Below are 17,128 nucleotides of genomic sequence, written 5' to 3'. Positions count from 1 at the left end.
GCTGGTAAATAATGCTGGAAGGTTTTTGAGTCAGAGGAATCCTTATATTCGAGCGTGATTTTTTTGGCTATTTGGTACACGTTTCAGTTATGCTTTTTTTTAGTATCCAAACTATATCCAGTAATCCAAATGTTAGCTTTTAAGCTTCTGCTACTTTTAAAAAAAGTAACTTCTGCTGATAAATACCAGCATAAATATCATCAACTGAAAAGATATAAAACTGTTCAGAATAGAGAAGGCAAGCGTTACCTGTAAACCACTGTTGAAACTACTTGAATATTCTACAGCTTTTCTGTTGAAATTGCAAGCATGTGTGTACTGGAGAAATTTGTGACCAGTTGAATTCTGTTACTTGCACAGTTCTTTTAGATGATAATTTTATCAATTGATCATAATTAGTGAGCTCGAAGGAACTGTGCAGTAATTATACTGAAGGGTAGAAAATACTAAACATTCTATGCTATAACTCACTCTGAGTGAGTTCAGAAAGTAGTATGGAAACTATAGCATAATACTCAATTAAGAGGGGTATACATTTATTAAGGATACAGGTAAATCTGTCTGAAACTTAATTTTATGGACTTAGCTGTATTTTTTTTTCATTATCTTGTGTTGATAAAGCCATTCTCTTCAGCTTTTGGAAATACTAGAACTCTAGACTGCTCTGTTTTAAATTGGAAGTTTTACAGGAGTGTGCGGGTGGCAGCACTAAATGCAGAGTGCGGTTTTGATGGTGGAGCCTTATTTGGATGTGAGTTTTGTGGCTTTAAAGACACTAACTTGTATTAATTAATCTCTTATTGTTTCTTTAGCTTCTAGTTCTGTTGCTGGAGCTGTAGGTATGACAACTTCTGGAGAAAGTGAGTCAGATGATTCTGAGATGGGAAGACTACAAGGTATAAAAGTTGTCACTAATTTACCTTTTTGTTTGTTAGCCTATAAATAACCATACCTACACAAATTCTGTATTACATTCAAATGAGAAGGCTCTATTTTGTTTCAGTGTCTGTGAATGTGTTTCTGCGCACAGTAATTCTGAAGTAGGGATTTACAAGCCCTTAATTCACAAAAGATGCAAGGATGTCTGGAGAAGGGGGTGGGATAGTGTCTTTATTCATTTAAATGGTGTGTAATACCCTACTTCTGATAATTTTCTATGAGGAGGTGGAGGGGAGAGAACTGAGAACTCAGTCCTATCAAGTGTGTAAGCTCAAATATGAAAATATTCTTTGCAAGCATGTTTTAAGTTTAGAGAGGGTAGGTTAGGCCTACTATACTCTGCCTGCTTCTGGATAACATTTTTTTTTGTGCTTGTCATTGATACCCATGTTGCTGTAAGCTTTGACCAAAAAAAAGTCTGAATGTTCTTAAAATGCTTGCTTTTGTGCTTGGGCTAAAGAAGCCTGGTCTCTCAAAACCAGAGAGTATGACAGGTATAAACTCAGTATGCATGTCCTGCAACTGGTCTAATGATTTTGCTACTACATAGCAGGGAGTCCTGAGATCATCATCTCCCTTGCAAATGACAGGTGTTTGTTAATCTGTATATTTAATGTGGGAGTGCTGTCAGTATCTGTTCACTTGCTTATAGTTCTTAGTAAGTATAGGTATGCATTAGAAATATTGGGCTAAATTGGTTTTCACTATTAATGATCAGCAGTAGTGATGGTTGCTTGCAATAAAAATCAGAATCACCCACTTAGTTTAGCTTAAGTAACAGTACTGTAACAAAGTGTTAAAAATCAATCAGAAGAGAAACCCTCTAATACTTACCAGAGTTCTTCCTCTCCTGCTCATCAGCAAATAAGGCTGTTGAACCTGTTTTTCAGTGCCATTTTTTTCAGAGTAGTGGTGCTGCGGGTCCTGAAAACATGAAGATAAGCTTAACCTATCCTGTGTAGTTTGAGTTCAGCTTTGAAATTGCAGCCTGATGTATCTGCTGCTCTGGCTCTAGGTTTATAACAGTTTAATAGATGAGGTTACTTTTGTGAAATACACAGCTGTGCAAACTCAGCAGGTGACTTTGTAAAGGACCTTACTGCTCTGACACAAACAAAAATCAGTTACTTGTTCCTTTAAGGTCATCTTTTTGGTGTTTTTTCAAAATCGAGGTAGCTGCAATCATCTAATCCTAACTCTTTAAATATCAGCATTCTAGTAGTCTTAAATGATAACATCACGGAATTTAAGCTTTTAAAAATATACATAGAAGCTTTGACAATGGCTGTTATCCTCTGTTTGCTTTTAGCTCTATTAGAGGCTAGGGGTCTTCCTCCTCACCTGTTTGGCCCTCTTGGTCCTCGGATGTCGCAGCTCTTCCACAGGACAATTGGAAGTGGAGCTAGTAAGCAAAGTTTGTCTAATTTGACTTAATTCTTTCCACTTCCAGACTAGTAGAATTCAGCCAGTAGTAAATCTAATATTTGTATTAGCTTCATAGTTTAATATAGTATTTTACATGTTGGAGACTTGTATGTCATGATAGTGCTAGACCACTTGTCAACAATTCTAATTTGCTTGTCTTCCTTTAAGGAAGAAAAATTTGCCTTAGCTGTATTTCTTTGCTTTTCTTTTTTGGGGCATCTTAATGTTCCCTTCTAGGTGGGGAAGGGAGGGTTCTTGCCTTTTCACCCATTCCTTATCTTTTTGTTTTGCATGATGGGCTGCTTAACAAAAGACCTCTCCAACCCCCTTGGGTTTTTTGCTAGCTTTAAACAAATGCTTAAGCTAGCTTTAAAACAATTAGTGGATGTCAGTTCTAAGTTATTATGTTGGTTTTAGTTTCAAAAGTGTCTTCAGTTTGGACAGAATGGATTTCCTTCAGACGTTGTGTCAGTGAGAATGTGGGCCAGACTTGTTGCACCAGGTCTGCGCTATGCAGCTGGATGAGATGTGCACCTTCCAGCCCAAGTCTGGCTTCCCAGGAGAGCCAGAGGCAGCCTGTTACACTGCATGCCAAGAAGAGGATGGGGTCTCGTGGGTGCTCCATGTGCTGTATTAACTGGGGGGTGCTGCACAAAGGTGGGCTGGCGTGGGTTCCTGCTGTAGGTTGGCAAGATGGCTGTGCTGAGCAGTGTGGCGGACTCCCTGTGCTGACCAGTCTGCACTGGAAAGGCAGCCAAGAGTGAGATTTTTGTCTCCCTTCCCTATTCCCCCTTTTTATGACAGGGAAAGGAAATGAAACTACAAATACAGAGGAAAACAAACTATCTCTGGTCTTCCACTCTGGCAGAAGTATAGCATAACAGTTCCCTTGTACACTTTCTAATACCTTTTTTCCTAAATTTTTTTCTGGATATCTAGGTTCTAAAGCTCAACAGCTTTTACAAGGTCTCCAAGCCACTGATGAAAGTCAGCAACTACAGGCAGTGATTGAGATGTGCCAGCTCTTGGTTATGGGAAATGAAGAAACATTAGGAGGGTTTCCAGTCAAGAGTGTTGTACCAGCTTTGGTAAAGATTTAATCTCAGATTTCTGTTGTAGGATATAATATTTCACTCAATGTCTTGATTAAATTAAATCATCACTATTTATATTGTCTTCTTAATGTGTGTGTGTATCTGTCTTATTTGGTTTTGAGAGGATGTTATGCTAAATTTTATAGTCCTATTAATTTTTTAATAGCTCAAGAATAGGCAGTGGTTCTTTTGGAATTCTTACTAACAATCCAAAATCCTGACTCAAAAGCTACTGTAGTGATTTGTACCCTTTTTATGATATCTAGATACATTTTTTTAAACAAACAATACTTTTTTTTAAACAGATAACACTGCTGCAGATGGAGCACAACTTTGACATTGTAAGTAGTTTGTAATATTTAAGAAGCTTCAGAAATATTAAAATGTTATCTGAACTTAAAATCAAATATCTGTGTATTTAATAGATGAATCATGCATGTCGGGCCTTAACATACATGATGGAAGCACTTCCCAGATCATCTGCTGTAGTGGTAGATGCAATTCCTGTCTTCTTGGAAAAGGTAAAATGAAATTAAAACAGTGATACAACAGCATGAGGGGCTTATATAGTTTGTTTTAACTTTAGAAAATTCCATTAAGATAGTGGCTTCTTTTCCTGGCTTACAAAATAATACAAAGTGCATGATAAGCTTCTAAAGCCAGGGTTAATCTTTGCTCCCTCCCTTACTGAAAAGTGCTCTCTCCTTCCCTGAGAACTTTTTGTTGGATTGGTGTCACAAACATACAGAATGTGTAAATAAATGAGCTGTTAACCCCTTGGAGTAGCTCCATGGCTAGGGTAGCCTCAGACTGTCAGGCTTAGTGAGAGCTGGCTTCATTAGCATATGGGTCTTGGTAGAGGCTGTATGTCTGAGTGTTAATCAAGATGATTATTTTTTAAAATCTGTTTAGAAGTTGATGTACCAGCTTTTTTGTTTTCTTGTAGCTGCAAGTTATCCAGTGCATTGATGTGGCAGAGCAGGCGCTCACAGCCCTGGAGATGTTGTCACGCAGGCACAGTAAAGCCATTCTGCAGGCAGTAAGTGCAACCAAAACAAGGCAGGTTTGCCTCTGCCAGCTCTACATCTTGGTCATCTTCTGTGAAGATGAAATAAGAAAATGACTTTCTGTGACTTCAGCTGTACTGAGAGTGAAAATGTTTGTTTGTTTTGTTACAGGGTGGGTTGGCAGACTGTTTGCTGTATCTGGAATTCTTCAGTATAAATGCACAAAGGAATGCACTAGCTATCGCTGCCAACTGCTGCCAGAGTATAACACCTGATGAGTTTCACTTTGTGGCAGACTCTTTGCCACTGCTAACACAAAGGTTAACCCATCAGGTAAGAAGTTGTTAAAAAAATGGAACATCTTGATTTTGATCTGAAAGCAGTTTAAAGATGTCTTCAGATACCTGTTTCTTTGCTGTGTATTATTTGCCTTTGCAAGGTGATAATTGAGTTCACGTTTCTATACTGTCAGGTTCTGATATACCAATGTACATATGGACCTTCTGTGGTTCTGTAACTGTGACATTTTATAAAACAAGGCAAATAAGATACTATAACTCAAAGCATGAGTAATGGTTTTGTAGTCCTTGTAAGAACAAGGATATCAGTAAGAGGAAGTCCAGTAGCATTACTGGTTTTATTTTTTCTTAACAGATGAGTTACAAGGTTCTCTCCCACTTTAAATCAGAACACCCTCTGTTTCAGTTTTTGTGGGTTTTTTGTGCTTTAACTTTCTGGGGGATTTTATGGCATTTTTAACAAGTTCCTGCTTTTGTACAGTAGTTTGAAGTGATGATTCTAAAATCAAGGGGCTCCTAAGGGCTACCTATCATGCAGTGCTGCTGTGTTTATAAATGAGCACCTACAATAACTGCTGCTCCAAAAGAGATTTTTGGAGATCTGCTTGGTTGGCAGATCCCTGTTAAAAAGATGAAAAAGGAGAAATATTTTGTTTGTTAACAAATGCAAATAATTGGAAGCTTCCAGGTAATGGTTTTATGTATTCTTATGCTGTTCTTAATTTTGCCTACATCATCTTGCTGAAAGACTGCTTGAATCTTTGAGGCAGCTTCTAAGAAGCCAAATGACAGCTTTAGGTTGTACTCTAGAAACAGGAAGCATCATTCTCACCAGTAGTAGGGACAAGTACTGATCCTGATCTCTGAAGAGAAGCTACAAACCACCAAAGTAAGATTTCAAGAAATTTTGAAGTGGAAATTTTCTGGAAAAGAATCTTGCATTAGCTCTTAACAAAATAGTTGAGGTTGGAAGAGAGCCCTGTTACCTAGTCCTAGTTCCCCTGCAAGCTGAGCTAGAGCAGATTGCCAGGAGCATGTCCAGATGAGGGTTTTTTTCCCCGTTTTTAAGTATCTCCAAGGATGGTGACTTAATCTCTCAGGCTAACCTCTTGCAGTGCTCAGCTACCCTTACAGTTAGTGTTTTATTATGTTCAGGTGAACTTTTTTGAGCATTTCATTGAACTTTTAACCAGACCTGTTTTCAAGGCAGTCTTTACTTGTGTCTTTGAATTTGCTGTGTTGTACGTGCTGCATAATAGCAAAATCAGGCTTCATGTAGTCTGTAGAATAGTAGTGTTCACTCCTGCTTATTATCTATAACTCCTGTTACTTCAGTTTTTCCCTATTGTTTCTTCCTTTCAGAATCCAGAAGGACTCTTTAGAGATCAATTTATTAATCTCTAAAGGTCCCTAAAGGTATTTGTGTTGGAAGAGGGGGGGCTGTTTCCCAGGGAATATGTAGGAAGCACAACTGTATCAGGAGGTCAGTTAAGATTGTCAGTGAGTTTAAAAGTGAGAGCTGTAATGTTGTGTAAAATGTGATCAGACTGGCCCTTTTGGAGAAATTTTATGAATGCCTCAAAATGGCAGCATGTTCTAATGCAAGTTAAAATATTTCAATTTAAACAAAACTTTCTTATAACAGGACAAAAAGTCTGTTGAAAGCACTTGTCTGTGTTTTGCACGGCTAGTGGACAACTTCCAGCATGAAGAGGTAAGGGAATGGATGGGGGTGCACTTCTGCTTTCTTCTCCACCCACCCTGTTTCTCTTGAGGGCTCACCTTTCAAGGACTAATGTTTCCCATTTTGTTGTTCCCTCCTTGAAGAACTTGCTGCAGCAGGTTGCTTCCAAGGACTTGTTGACAAATATCCAGCAGCTCCTGGTCGTGACACCTCCTATCCTGAGCTCAGGAATGTTCATCATGGTGGTGCGCATGTTCTCCCTGATGTGCTCCAACTGCCCCACACTTGCAGTCCAGCTTATGAAGCAAAGTGAGTTCTTACTTTCCATGTTCTAGAGGGCCTGTTCATTTGAATGCTTACAGTCAGTGTGGACCTCTATGCACTTGGTTATATAAATATTGTTCTTTCAGTTTTTCTCTCTTACTATGTTTCCCCTGGGATAAAAAGTTGTTTAAATTTTGTTGAAAGCTTTTATCCAGAGGGGTTTTTATCCTTTTTCCTAGCTGTTGCCACTGCAGTGCTCACTTAATTTTGAGTCTGTATTGGCTGCACAGGCTATTCTCATTCCAATACAAGCTAAATAATTCTTTTCTTAGTTGTGACCATGTGGAGGAACGATGTGCTTTAAGTACTTCTTCTAGGGGAAAATATTGACAAAATAATTGCTATAGAGCTGTCTTAGTTGTCACTTTTTTTCTTTTTTCCATCTCACAAATTTTGACTGACCCCTTCATCTGCCCTGTATCTTTCCTTGTTTTCTTCTGTGTCCTGTATATTGAGTGGTATTTCTCCCTTAGTTGTCCCTTAAAGGAAAGAAACAAACCCAAAAAAGCCACTAACTCCAGACCTGAGAACAAGCACATTTCTTAGTGTTCAAAGAAACACTTTTGTCCTATAGTCCACTCTCTGTTTGCTTTGGGCAGTAAATACCTCTTTTGTGTAGTGTCCAACAGAAAATGGAATCCATATCTGATGCAGGCAGTCTCACGAATAATAATTTTTTATAGATATTGCAGAAACGCTTCACTTCCTCCTTTGTGGAGCCTCCAATGGGAGTTGTCAAGAACAAATTGACCTTGTTCCACGAAGTCCTCAAGAACTTTATGAACTTACTTCTCTTATCTGGTAAGTCTTGCAGTGCTAGGTTTTGGGTGTGGTTGGTATGTTAAAATCCTTAACTTGACTAAAATAAGGCAAACAGTTTTCAGCTTAGATGGACTTGATTGTATACTTCTAGTAAAATACTGTTTTAATGTTCTTTACAGTGAACTGATGCCTTGCCTGCCAAAAGAGGGGATCTTTGCTGTTGATACTATGCTAAAGAAAGGAAATGCACAAAATACAGATGGTGCAATATGGCAATGGCGAGATGACAGGGGTCTCTGGCATCCCTATAACAGGATTGATAGTCGAATAATAGAGGTAGGAATTCCACACTTTTGTGTGGTGATGCTTTTCACATCTGCGTGTAGTTGTATAAGGAATTGAGTGCTTTCTCTGTCTTTAAAAATTCCACTCCTGATCTTTCTGAGTAAGAAACACAAGTTTCCTCAAACATCCTGTTGTAATATTGCACTATTTTGGTGTTCAGCCATACCAAATCACTTATTTGCTGTTCTTATTGAATTTCTGTCACTGTTTTTCCTACTCTGTTACCCCTCTCCTCACCTTTCATATAGTTTTCTGTTTATTAGGGGTTTCTTAACTTCATATTCTTCCTTGATTTTAGGCAGCTCATCAGGTTGGTGAGGATGAGATAAGCCTGTCTACGCTTGGGCGTGTCTATACTATTGATTTTAACTCTATGCAGCAAATAAATGAGGATACTGGAACAGCTCGTGCCATTCAGCGAAAACCAAACCCTTTAGCCAGTACAAACACTAGTAAGTACAGCTCAGCAAACACCTGGGCTCTCTAGCTGTGGCTAATACATGCTGGGTTGTGCAGCCATTTACTTCTTAATGAATAAATTTCTTATGGCTTCTGTGGAATATCAAACTATTCTGATCTACATGAATGTAGAAAATTTCATAACAAAGCTTATACTATTGACATGTGTACTTTTTAACATGTAAGCTCCTTCTGGAACCTGAAAAAGTATCAAACTGAGAGGGAGCTGGGGGTTTTCCTGGCTTGGGATTTCTGAAACAGTTCTGTTCTTACAGCTCTTTTATTTAAGGAAGACTGTGAGGGCTTCTTACTGTTATACAGAAATACATAAGAAAACTGAAGAAAAAAAATATTAAACTCCTTGAAAGGGGAAGTTTTGTACCTTCTTACTCACTTTGACTTCTGGTTCTTGAATTTTCTCAATTTGAGAGCTGAACTGAATCAGTTTTAACAAAAGAAAGTAATCATCAGAGCAGAGATGCAAAGGTCTGTCCAGTGATTTGTTGTGCACTTTCTCACAGGTGGACATTCGGAATTGAAGAAGGATGATGCTCGAGCACAGTTAATGAAAGAGGACCCAGAACTGGCAAAATCCTTTATCAAAACACTGTTTGGTGTTCTTTATGAAGTATATAGTTCTTCAGCTGGACCTGCTGTTAGACACAAGTGCCTTAGAGCAATTCTTAGGATAATTTATTTTGCTGATGCTGAACTTCTGAAGGATGTGCTGAAAAACCATGCTGTTTCAAGGTGGGTTCTTGAAGTGCTGCAGATGAAACTAGTTTTGAGCTTACAGCTCAAACTTTATATTACTTTTTTTGAATCATCTTTTTCAGGGGAAAATGATACTTTAAAAGTGTTACTTATTTTTCAAAAGCTGAGGCTGCCAGCTCTGTAGGATTTTTTTTGCATCATAGATTTTACAGTAGTTGCCAATGCTAGACATTCTTACTGGAAACTTGGGTGGCCTCTGGCTGTGTGTACTAGGAGTGTCAAATATTTCCTGTATTGGTTTTTTGATTTCTAAGACTTGCTTATGAAATTCTGAGAGCAAGATAACTTTGAGGTAATACAGTGTGAACAGTAACAGACACTAATAGCATTCAACTGGTAAGTTTTATTTATGAAACCTCTCCTACATGTTACAGGTAAAGTTGGGGATCTGAGGATGCAGCTGGAAAATAAATCAAATAGTTTTTCAGAGACAGTACTGAGTTCCAGAACATGTTTAAAAAAGGGTCTCTCCTTTATGCTATGTTAAAACTTGGTAAAAGTGGTATAGGTAGGAAGAGAGCTGTTTCAGTCTTTTTATTGATAGCTTTTATAAAAGCATTGTGAAATTTGTTTGCTTTCAGTCTCCAGTGCTGTGTATGCAAGATGAACTGACTTGATTTAAAAATAAAAACTCAGCCAAAACCCCACAAACCTAATTCTAATAAATTATCTGTTTTAGTCATATTGCCTCCATGCTGTCGAGTCAAGACCTTAAGATAGTAGTTGGAGCCCTGCAGATGGCAGAGATTTTAATGCAAAAGTTACCTGACATTTTTAGTGTTTACTTCAGAAGAGAAGGTAAATTGTGGTTTCTTTTTTTTTTCCTCTTCACCTCTTTATGTAGTATTTTAAAAATTTAGTGCCCACTTTTCCCAAGCTGTAAAAGTTGAATATTGTTCTTGAGTGATAAAGGCAGACCTGTGCAAGATGTCTGTATACTACTAGGGAGGAGCTGGCCCAGACTCTGGAGGAAACAAGCTTGTGTTTTCAGAGTCTGAAGCAAGTTTGTACAGGCCTACTGGATACTGGTGAACTCACTTAGGCTGAAGAAGTCTTTGTACTTGTCTTTGCACTTGGGGTTTCTTTAGCTACTGTTCATACTGCTCTGATTTTTTATTTTTAAACTATGTAGGTTAACTTTTTGAAGAAAAGATTGAACTGCTTTTAAAGCTCGGTATTGATGGGTGGGGTGAGCAAATACTGCCATATTCAAAGCAGAGGTTCAAGTAGCATTCAGTTCTACATTTTCAAACACCCTTGTTCCTGCCACCACATCTCTACCCCACCCCTCCTCTCCCCCTAGCCCAGACCAACCCACCAAACAAAGATCTCTTCTTTCTCTAAGGGGTGATGCACCAAGTGAAAAACTTGGCAGAGTCTGAGGCTTTGCTAACAAGCCCCCCAAAAGTATGCACCAATGGGTCAGGAACGCTGGGAACCACTACAACCATAAGTACTGGGACAGCCACTGCTGCCAGCAATGCAGCTGCAGATCTGGGCTCTCCCAGCCTGCAGCACAGCCGGGAGGATTCCTTGGATCTGAGCCCACAGGGGTAGGTGCACTTCCTGAAGCGTAATCTGAATTCTGCCTTTGGTGCTTTCTTGTGGGGTGTTGGGTTTTTCTTACCTTATTTTTGTAAAAAAATGTCTGGGGTAACATGGGCTGCCCACATTGTCATCTGCATTTCACTGTGGTATTTTCCTCAAAAGAACTAAATTGGACTGATGTTGAATTTTTCAATGGGTAGTTTTGATACATTTTATATTAAATGTTTAAAAGAGGAAAAAAAGCAGTGACCTGATAGTTAGGTCATAATTATATTAAATAATTTTCTGGTGTAGGAGACTGTCAAGAGCAACAGCTTGTAGTCTCACATCTAATGTTGAGGACAGGGATTCTTTCAGAGCTATGGAGCATGGTTCCTTTCTGCTGGAGACCGGAGAAAAAATAAATTGTCCTTAAGTTTTGTTGAAAGGCAATAATTTTGAACACTTGTAGAATTAAAATACAGTGTAGGAATAAATTACTAGTTTGCTCTTATTTTAAAGGTCAAATATTTGTCACTTCAAACAAGAATTGAAGTATGTGAACTTGTGAAATGTAGTGATTGATGAGTAGAAATGCCACAAATTGTTTGAGAAGTGTTTTCTGTGCTTTTGTAGGGGAGGCATGTCAAATATCCAATGTTGGTTGGTCTTTATTTGGTAGAGATTTGTGGAATTTTTTTTTCATTTTAAGTGTATTCAAATGAATGGACAAAGAAATGGTTATACAAATTAAAGCATGAAAATCATGAAAAAAATGCCATTTAGTGTCAGTTCTGACTATTTGGCTGCTCATAATAGAGATGGCAGCCAGCCAAACTCTTTCTTACTGGATGGAGTTAGTGAATATCCTTGTTATGGGATGGAACCTGTTCTTTACCTCTCAAGGAAGTAGTTGGCAGATGCATCTTAAACTGAGAGAGGGGTGTATGTGTTTGTGGATGGAAAAAAGTAACTTTATTTTTAAATTTGGACAGACGACTGAGTGATGTTCTAAAGAGAAAAAGACTGCCAAAACGAGGGCCAAGGAGACCAAAATACTCCCCTCCAAGAGATGATGACAAAGTAGACAATCAAGGTAAATAATTCTGAACATACGATACTCTTATCTCCTTTTAAAGTAAGCTTATAAACTGCAGAAAGAGTTAGCTGTCATAAACCTCTTGATTCTCTTAAGTTTTGTGTTTATTTCCTCCAGCTAAAAGCCCTACAACTACGCAGTCTCCTAAATCATCTTTCTTGGCAAGTTTGAATCCTAAAACATGGGGAAGATTAAGCACACAGTCCAACAGTAATAATATTGAACCAGCACGAACAGCAGGAGTAAGTGGTCTTGCAAGGGCTGCTTCCAAGGATACCATTTCCAATAACAGGTACACACACACAACAAAATACCACAGTACTTGTAACATGATGTTGACTATGATCAGGTGATTAGGGTAGCACCTACAAAGAAGTTGGAGCTTAACCACAGTTAAAAAATTTCTGGGAAAAGAATCAAGAAATTAAGGTAGAGAGAATAACATCTGAATAGTTTAAAGTTGTATGGTGGGGAAAAATTGGAGAACTGAGAAAAACAATGTAAGAAAGTAGAGAATGTAGAGAAAAGTACTTGATGATGTTGGAGTGAAAGCAAAGGGTTTTCTGTGACTGCTGTTTAACATGGAGAAAATTATACTCAGGCTGTATTTACTTGTAATATTGATGTATGCAGATGCTAAGTGTGGCTAAATGCCTTTTGTGTGCTTCTTTACAGAGAAAAAATTAAGGGCTGGATCAAGGAGCAAGCCCATAAATTTGTAGAACATTACTTTAGTTCTGAAAACATGGATGGAAGCAATCCTGCACTAAATGTACTACAGAGACTTTGCACTGCAACTGAACAACTCAACCTCCAGGTTAGAAGTGGCAAACTGACTTAGAATGAGGGGCAGCAATTTCTTGCCTTGACTTATGAGTCATTAGGACTTGGAGTAATTTTTTAGAATGAGTGTGTATGCTCTGACACACACCACTTTATGATAAAAGACCCATCCTAGCAATGTGTCATTTGCATGGCATTTCACATTCAAAAGTTCTGCAGTTAAGTGTCAGGGATTAACTTTACTCTTAAAGAACAGTACTGGTTGTAGTATGAACTTTGAGACTGGGGGGAAAAGGAGAAGGAAGCAGCATTTTGTTAAAATTATAGAAGAAATGCATATTGAGGTAAATGTGGTTGCATGTCAAGAACTTCAGCCTTACTTTTCAGACAGTTGTGGTCCTTGATAGGTGGTCCAAACATGTAACTTCTAAACAGCACAAGAGCTGAGCTGTGTTTTGTGCTTTGATCTGAGCAATTGTTAAAATATGAAACTTTCCCACCTCCTCTCTCCCACACAGATGTCATGTAAAGCTTGCAGCAGTCTGAGTTGTTAGGCTTCTGTTAGTGGCTTTTTTTCCCCAAACAGAAAGCACCCCTGTTTGGAGCTTATCTTTACCTTGCATAAGATGGAAATGGCACCTTGTATTTCTCTTAAAGTAGAGAAAATGTAGATGTTGCCAGTAATGTCTCGCCTTGAACAGAGACATGTTTATCCTCAGATTATTTGTCCTGCATTGCTGCTTGTATTGACTTACTGTACATTCCAGACTTTCCTTTTTTCCCCCCACCCTTTAGAGCTGTTCCATGCAGTGAAAAGAAAGCCAGCATTTCTTAAGTCTGTAATACCTGGGTAGTAAAACATTCCTCATATTTTTCAGGTGGATGGTGGAACAGAGTGCCTTGTAGAAATCCGTAGCATTGTCTCGGAATCTGACGTCTCCTCATTTGAAATCCAGCATAGTGGGTTTGTTAAACAACTGCTGCTCTATTTGACATCTAAAAGTGAAAAAGATGCTGTTAGCAGGGATATCAGATTGAAAAGATTTCTTCATGTATTTTTTTCTTCTCCAGTAAGTTTTGTTCTTTTTTTTTTTTGGCATTCTTAGATGTCTTTCTCTCAAACTTTCGTTCTCACAAAACCATCTGAGAGGTTTTGTGTGGACCTTCTCTTAAAGGTGGAATACAGAAAGAATGGTTTTTTATGTATAAATTGTATAACACTATAACTTTCACATTGTTCACTGTCTTTATAGGTCATGAACTTTTTTGAACAACCTGTAATTACAGAAAGTTCTACGCAGCAGTGGAAAAAATGCCAAAATGGCCAATTGTCTTGAGTTTTAAACAACTTAAAAGTTGTTTGTGTCTTCTAAGAAGTTGATATGCAAAGCATTTGGATAGTAATGTTGTCACTTAGGACTAAATACTGCAAGATACTAAATACTGCCAAGATACTAGTGTTCTGTTTTTAAAGGAAGAAATTTGAAGTGGAAGAGAGAAAAGCAGATAACTAAAACTTCTAAAAAGCTTGTTTTTCATGGTTAAGGGTGAATGCTTAAAATCTGTTGCGCTATTCAGTTGAAACCAGAAGAGAAAAGTACATTCTTTGAAACAGGTCTTTGATAAACTTGTGTCATTTACTCATCCTGATACTGCTGCTACTTTCAGTGAAAGCAAGGATTCTTAATTAATGGTATAAACTGTTTAGGATGTTTTCATTCGAGCAGGTAACTAAAGACTGGACTGTATTTCAGCTTCCTGGAGAAGAGCCCCTTGGAAGATTAGAGCCATTAGAAAACGCACCTTTGTTGGCATTAGTCCATAAAATGAACAACTGCCTCAGTCAGATGGAACAGTTTCCTGTGAAAGTGCATGACTTCCCTAGTGGAAATGGAACAGGGAGCAGGTAAGGATTAATGCTCAGGTAACAGTTTTGTTGGAAGCTTTGGTTTTCTAAAACTTGTTTCAAGCAACACTAAAAGGACGAGTACAAGTAGATGTGCAGTTACAAGAGGAAGTAGTGGAAACTTCTGACCTTGTTAAAAACAGAAGCAGTGACACAGTTGGGTTTTTTTTAGTCAGTGGAAGATGGAATATTTTGCTAAATGTTTGCTTACCATCTTGAAACTTGTCTCACTTAAACTGGGGGCGAGAGAGAAAGTTTAAATGCAATCTCTAAATTTACCCTTTAAATATCCAAATGTCTTCCTTGTCCCCAAGTAACAAATGCTGGAAAGAAACAATTTATTGCTTGGACACTGATGCTTTTCAGCAGAGTAATTAAACTGCAGAGAGTGTATTACAGTGCTCAACTTCATGATTCATGTAGGTTCTGTTCTCTAGGATGGTAGTGGATTAAGTGATAAGTCTTGGCTGTGAATAGAGTTTAAAATAGCTATAGGCCTACCCTTAGTCGTAAGATACAGAATAAATTTGGAATCCAGCTTAGTAGTTGTGTTTTAAGTAACAAATCTGAGTGAATAAAGACCTGTTTCTACAATTTCTTTTCTATACCTCACACTATAGCATTAATCTAACATTAAAATTCAGTACTTTTTTTGTGAAACTTAAAATCAGTGGAAATTAATGCAGTACACAGATTTCTTATTAGAAGAAATTAGTGTCTCTATACTGGCTTTTGCAAATAGTATGTGCTCTGTAATCTCAGAATGCCTCCTTATGTATATTATTTTGGTAAAAAGTGGGATAACAACCAAAATTATAAAGCTGCTAATCATAGAAGCAAAATCCTGCTCTTCTTTTTGATAGAAAATGAAACACAAGAAGCCAGAGGGCTGCAGCATTGTTTGACTGCAAGTTTTACTGTGGATTATGTCAGTGAGGATTTTGAAGCATTAAGTTTTGGTAGTCTTTTGCTAGCACCTGGAAATAGAAGCAGCCCAAGATAAGAGGCTTGTTGTATAAACCAGCTAGCTTGAGTATTGGTAGTTTGGTGAGGTGGAATGTATATATAAACTATTCTTGGCAAGGGAAAAAACAGAGGAACTTTCAGGTTTTCTCTTTGGGTCCTTATAGGAAAAAAATCTATTTAAATGAATAACTGCATTTTCCATGCCTGTTTCTGATCCTTGTTGCCCTGCACATAAGCACAGCTCTAAATCTCCTGTGCCATCAGCTGACCACTGAACTGCTTCAGATTTCAGAGATGGTCAGTTTAGGCCATCTTGTAATCAGACCTCAGGCTGGGCTTTCTCTTAATTCATAGAACCTCTCTTCCAGATTTTGTCCAACTTGGATTCTGGTGTTCTTGTAGAAGAAAATGTTTTAAAAATGTTTTATCCAAACCATGTTAGCTTATTTTTAGAGAAGCAGTCTGACAAATAATACTCTGAACAAGTGAAATTGTAAATGCATGTGTAAGCCTATTTTATTGCGTTTTTAATGCAATTGTGGTTATTAGATTCTTTGTGTAGCAACTTTTTTCACAAATTATTTTGAGTTTTTCTCTTAACAGAGGATCCCAAGCTTTAAAGTTCTTCAATACACATCAATTAAAATGCCAACTGCAAAGACATCCAGACTGTGCTAATGTGAAACAGTGGAAAGGTGGACCTGTGAAGATTGATCCTCTGGCTTTGGTACAAGCCATTGAAAGATACCTTGTAGTTAGAGGTATTTATTTATTACACAGTCATTTGCATTTTCCTTTTTGGAATAGTTCCTGCTGTCAGTGTAGAGTCTGTAAAAACCTCTGAGGATTGTGCTGAAGACAAATGGAAGGTACCTATGAAGATAACCTTGCTCACATGGGAGGAGATTAAAGCTGTAGAGAATCTTCCTTTTCTGGGACAAACTGTTTCCTGTGGTAAACAGTTCAGTCAAGATACTAACAGAAGTATTACTGTCTTACTGTCACACTGGCTGTAGCTTGGCAGTTTTCATGCCAGCTGTTGCTACTGAAGTTTGTTTTAACAGTTCTGAATCTTACTGTTTTTAACTGATACATTTTGGAACTGTTTTAAAAGTTTTAGTAGTTGTAACAGACAGAGTACTAAAGAAAGCATTGTTACCTTTTAATGAATAACAGCAAATGAGGATGTCTTCTCTCTTGCCTCAGGCTATGGAAGAGTTAGAGAAGATGATGAAGATAGTGATGATGATGGATCAGATGAAGAAATAGATGAATCTTTGGTAAGCTTTTGTTCTGGGAGTACGGGGAGGGTGAGGAGGGCCTTAAAGAAAAGCTATGCAACAAGTTTCCTCACTTGTATGGTTGTTGTGTTTTTTTTTTTTTTTTTTTTTTTTTGTTCAGGCTGCTCAATTCTTAAATTCAGGGAATGTGAGACATAGATTGCAGTTTTACATTGGAGATCACTTGCTGCCATACAATATGACTGTGTACCAGGCAGTCAGGCAGTACAGTTTGCAAGCTGAGGAAGAGAGGGAGTCTACAGATGATGAAAGTAACCCACTGGGGAGAGCTGGGATTTGGACAAAAACACACACCATTTGGTAAGTTGCCTAGAGAAACCCACGAATAACTTCTCCAGTTTAATAAATGTATGTACGTCAAGAAATTTGGAATATAGCTGTCTTCTTTTTTATCTCTTTGAAAAATGTGGAGCTTTGCATTTCCTGATGTGCTT

The 17,128-nt window shown here is 38.0% G+C and overlaps 1 protein-coding gene across 8 annotated transcripts in view; it reads left to right on the top strand.

The window, feature by feature from the left end:
• Positions 1-17,128, top strand: part of TRIP12 (thyroid hormone receptor interactor 12) — a 77,331-nt gene that overhangs the window by 46,207 nt on the left and 13,996 nt on the right. For 5 of the 8 annotated variants that reach the window (XM_074547096.1, XM_074547102.1, XM_074547095.1 and 2 more), the window contains 23 exons: positions 813-896; positions 2,249-2,344; positions 3,304-3,452; positions 3,764-3,799; positions 3,884-3,979; positions 4,405-4,497; positions 4,637-4,798; positions 6,410-6,478; positions 6,592-6,757; positions 7,456-7,573; positions 7,714-7,870; positions 8,178-8,331; positions 8,860-9,088; positions 9,792-9,910; positions 10,458-10,665; positions 11,635-11,735; positions 11,856-12,030; positions 12,414-12,555; positions 13,400-13,591; positions 14,276-14,427; positions 15,982-16,154; positions 16,600-16,673; positions 16,795-16,994. In XM_074547096.1, the coding sequence (XP_074403197.1) occupies positions 813-896; positions 2,249-2,344; positions 3,304-3,452; positions 3,764-3,799; positions 3,884-3,979; positions 4,405-4,497; positions 4,637-4,798; positions 6,410-6,478; positions 6,592-6,757; positions 7,456-7,573; positions 7,714-7,870; positions 8,178-8,331; positions 8,860-9,088; positions 9,792-9,910; positions 10,458-10,665; positions 11,635-11,735; positions 11,856-12,030; positions 12,414-12,555; positions 13,400-13,591; positions 14,276-14,427; positions 15,982-16,154; positions 16,600-16,673; positions 16,795-16,994 (3,145 nt within the window). The remainder of the gene's footprint in view (positions 1-812; positions 897-2,248; positions 2,345-3,303; positions 3,453-3,763; positions 3,800-3,883; positions 3,980-4,404; positions 4,498-4,636; positions 4,799-6,409; positions 6,479-6,591; positions 6,758-7,455; positions 7,574-7,713; positions 7,871-8,177; positions 8,332-8,859; positions 9,089-9,791; positions 9,911-10,457; positions 10,666-11,634; positions 11,736-11,855; positions 12,031-12,413; positions 12,556-13,399; positions 13,592-14,275; positions 14,428-15,981; positions 16,155-16,599; positions 16,674-16,794; positions 16,995-17,128) is intronic. The other 3 variants (XM_074547103.1, XM_074547099.1, XM_074547101.1) reach the window with 2 other exon arrangements.

This window comes from Zonotrichia albicollis, chromosome 9 (genome assembly GCF_047830755.1).
Source record: "Zonotrichia albicollis isolate bZonAlb1 chromosome 9, bZonAlb1.hap1, whole genome shotgun sequence".
Lineage (NCBI taxonomy): Eukaryota > Metazoa > Chordata > Aves > Passeriformes > Passerellidae > Zonotrichia > Zonotrichia albicollis.
Note: the sequence above shows the minus strand (reverse complement) of the source record. Positions and strands in the feature narration are given on the sequence as shown.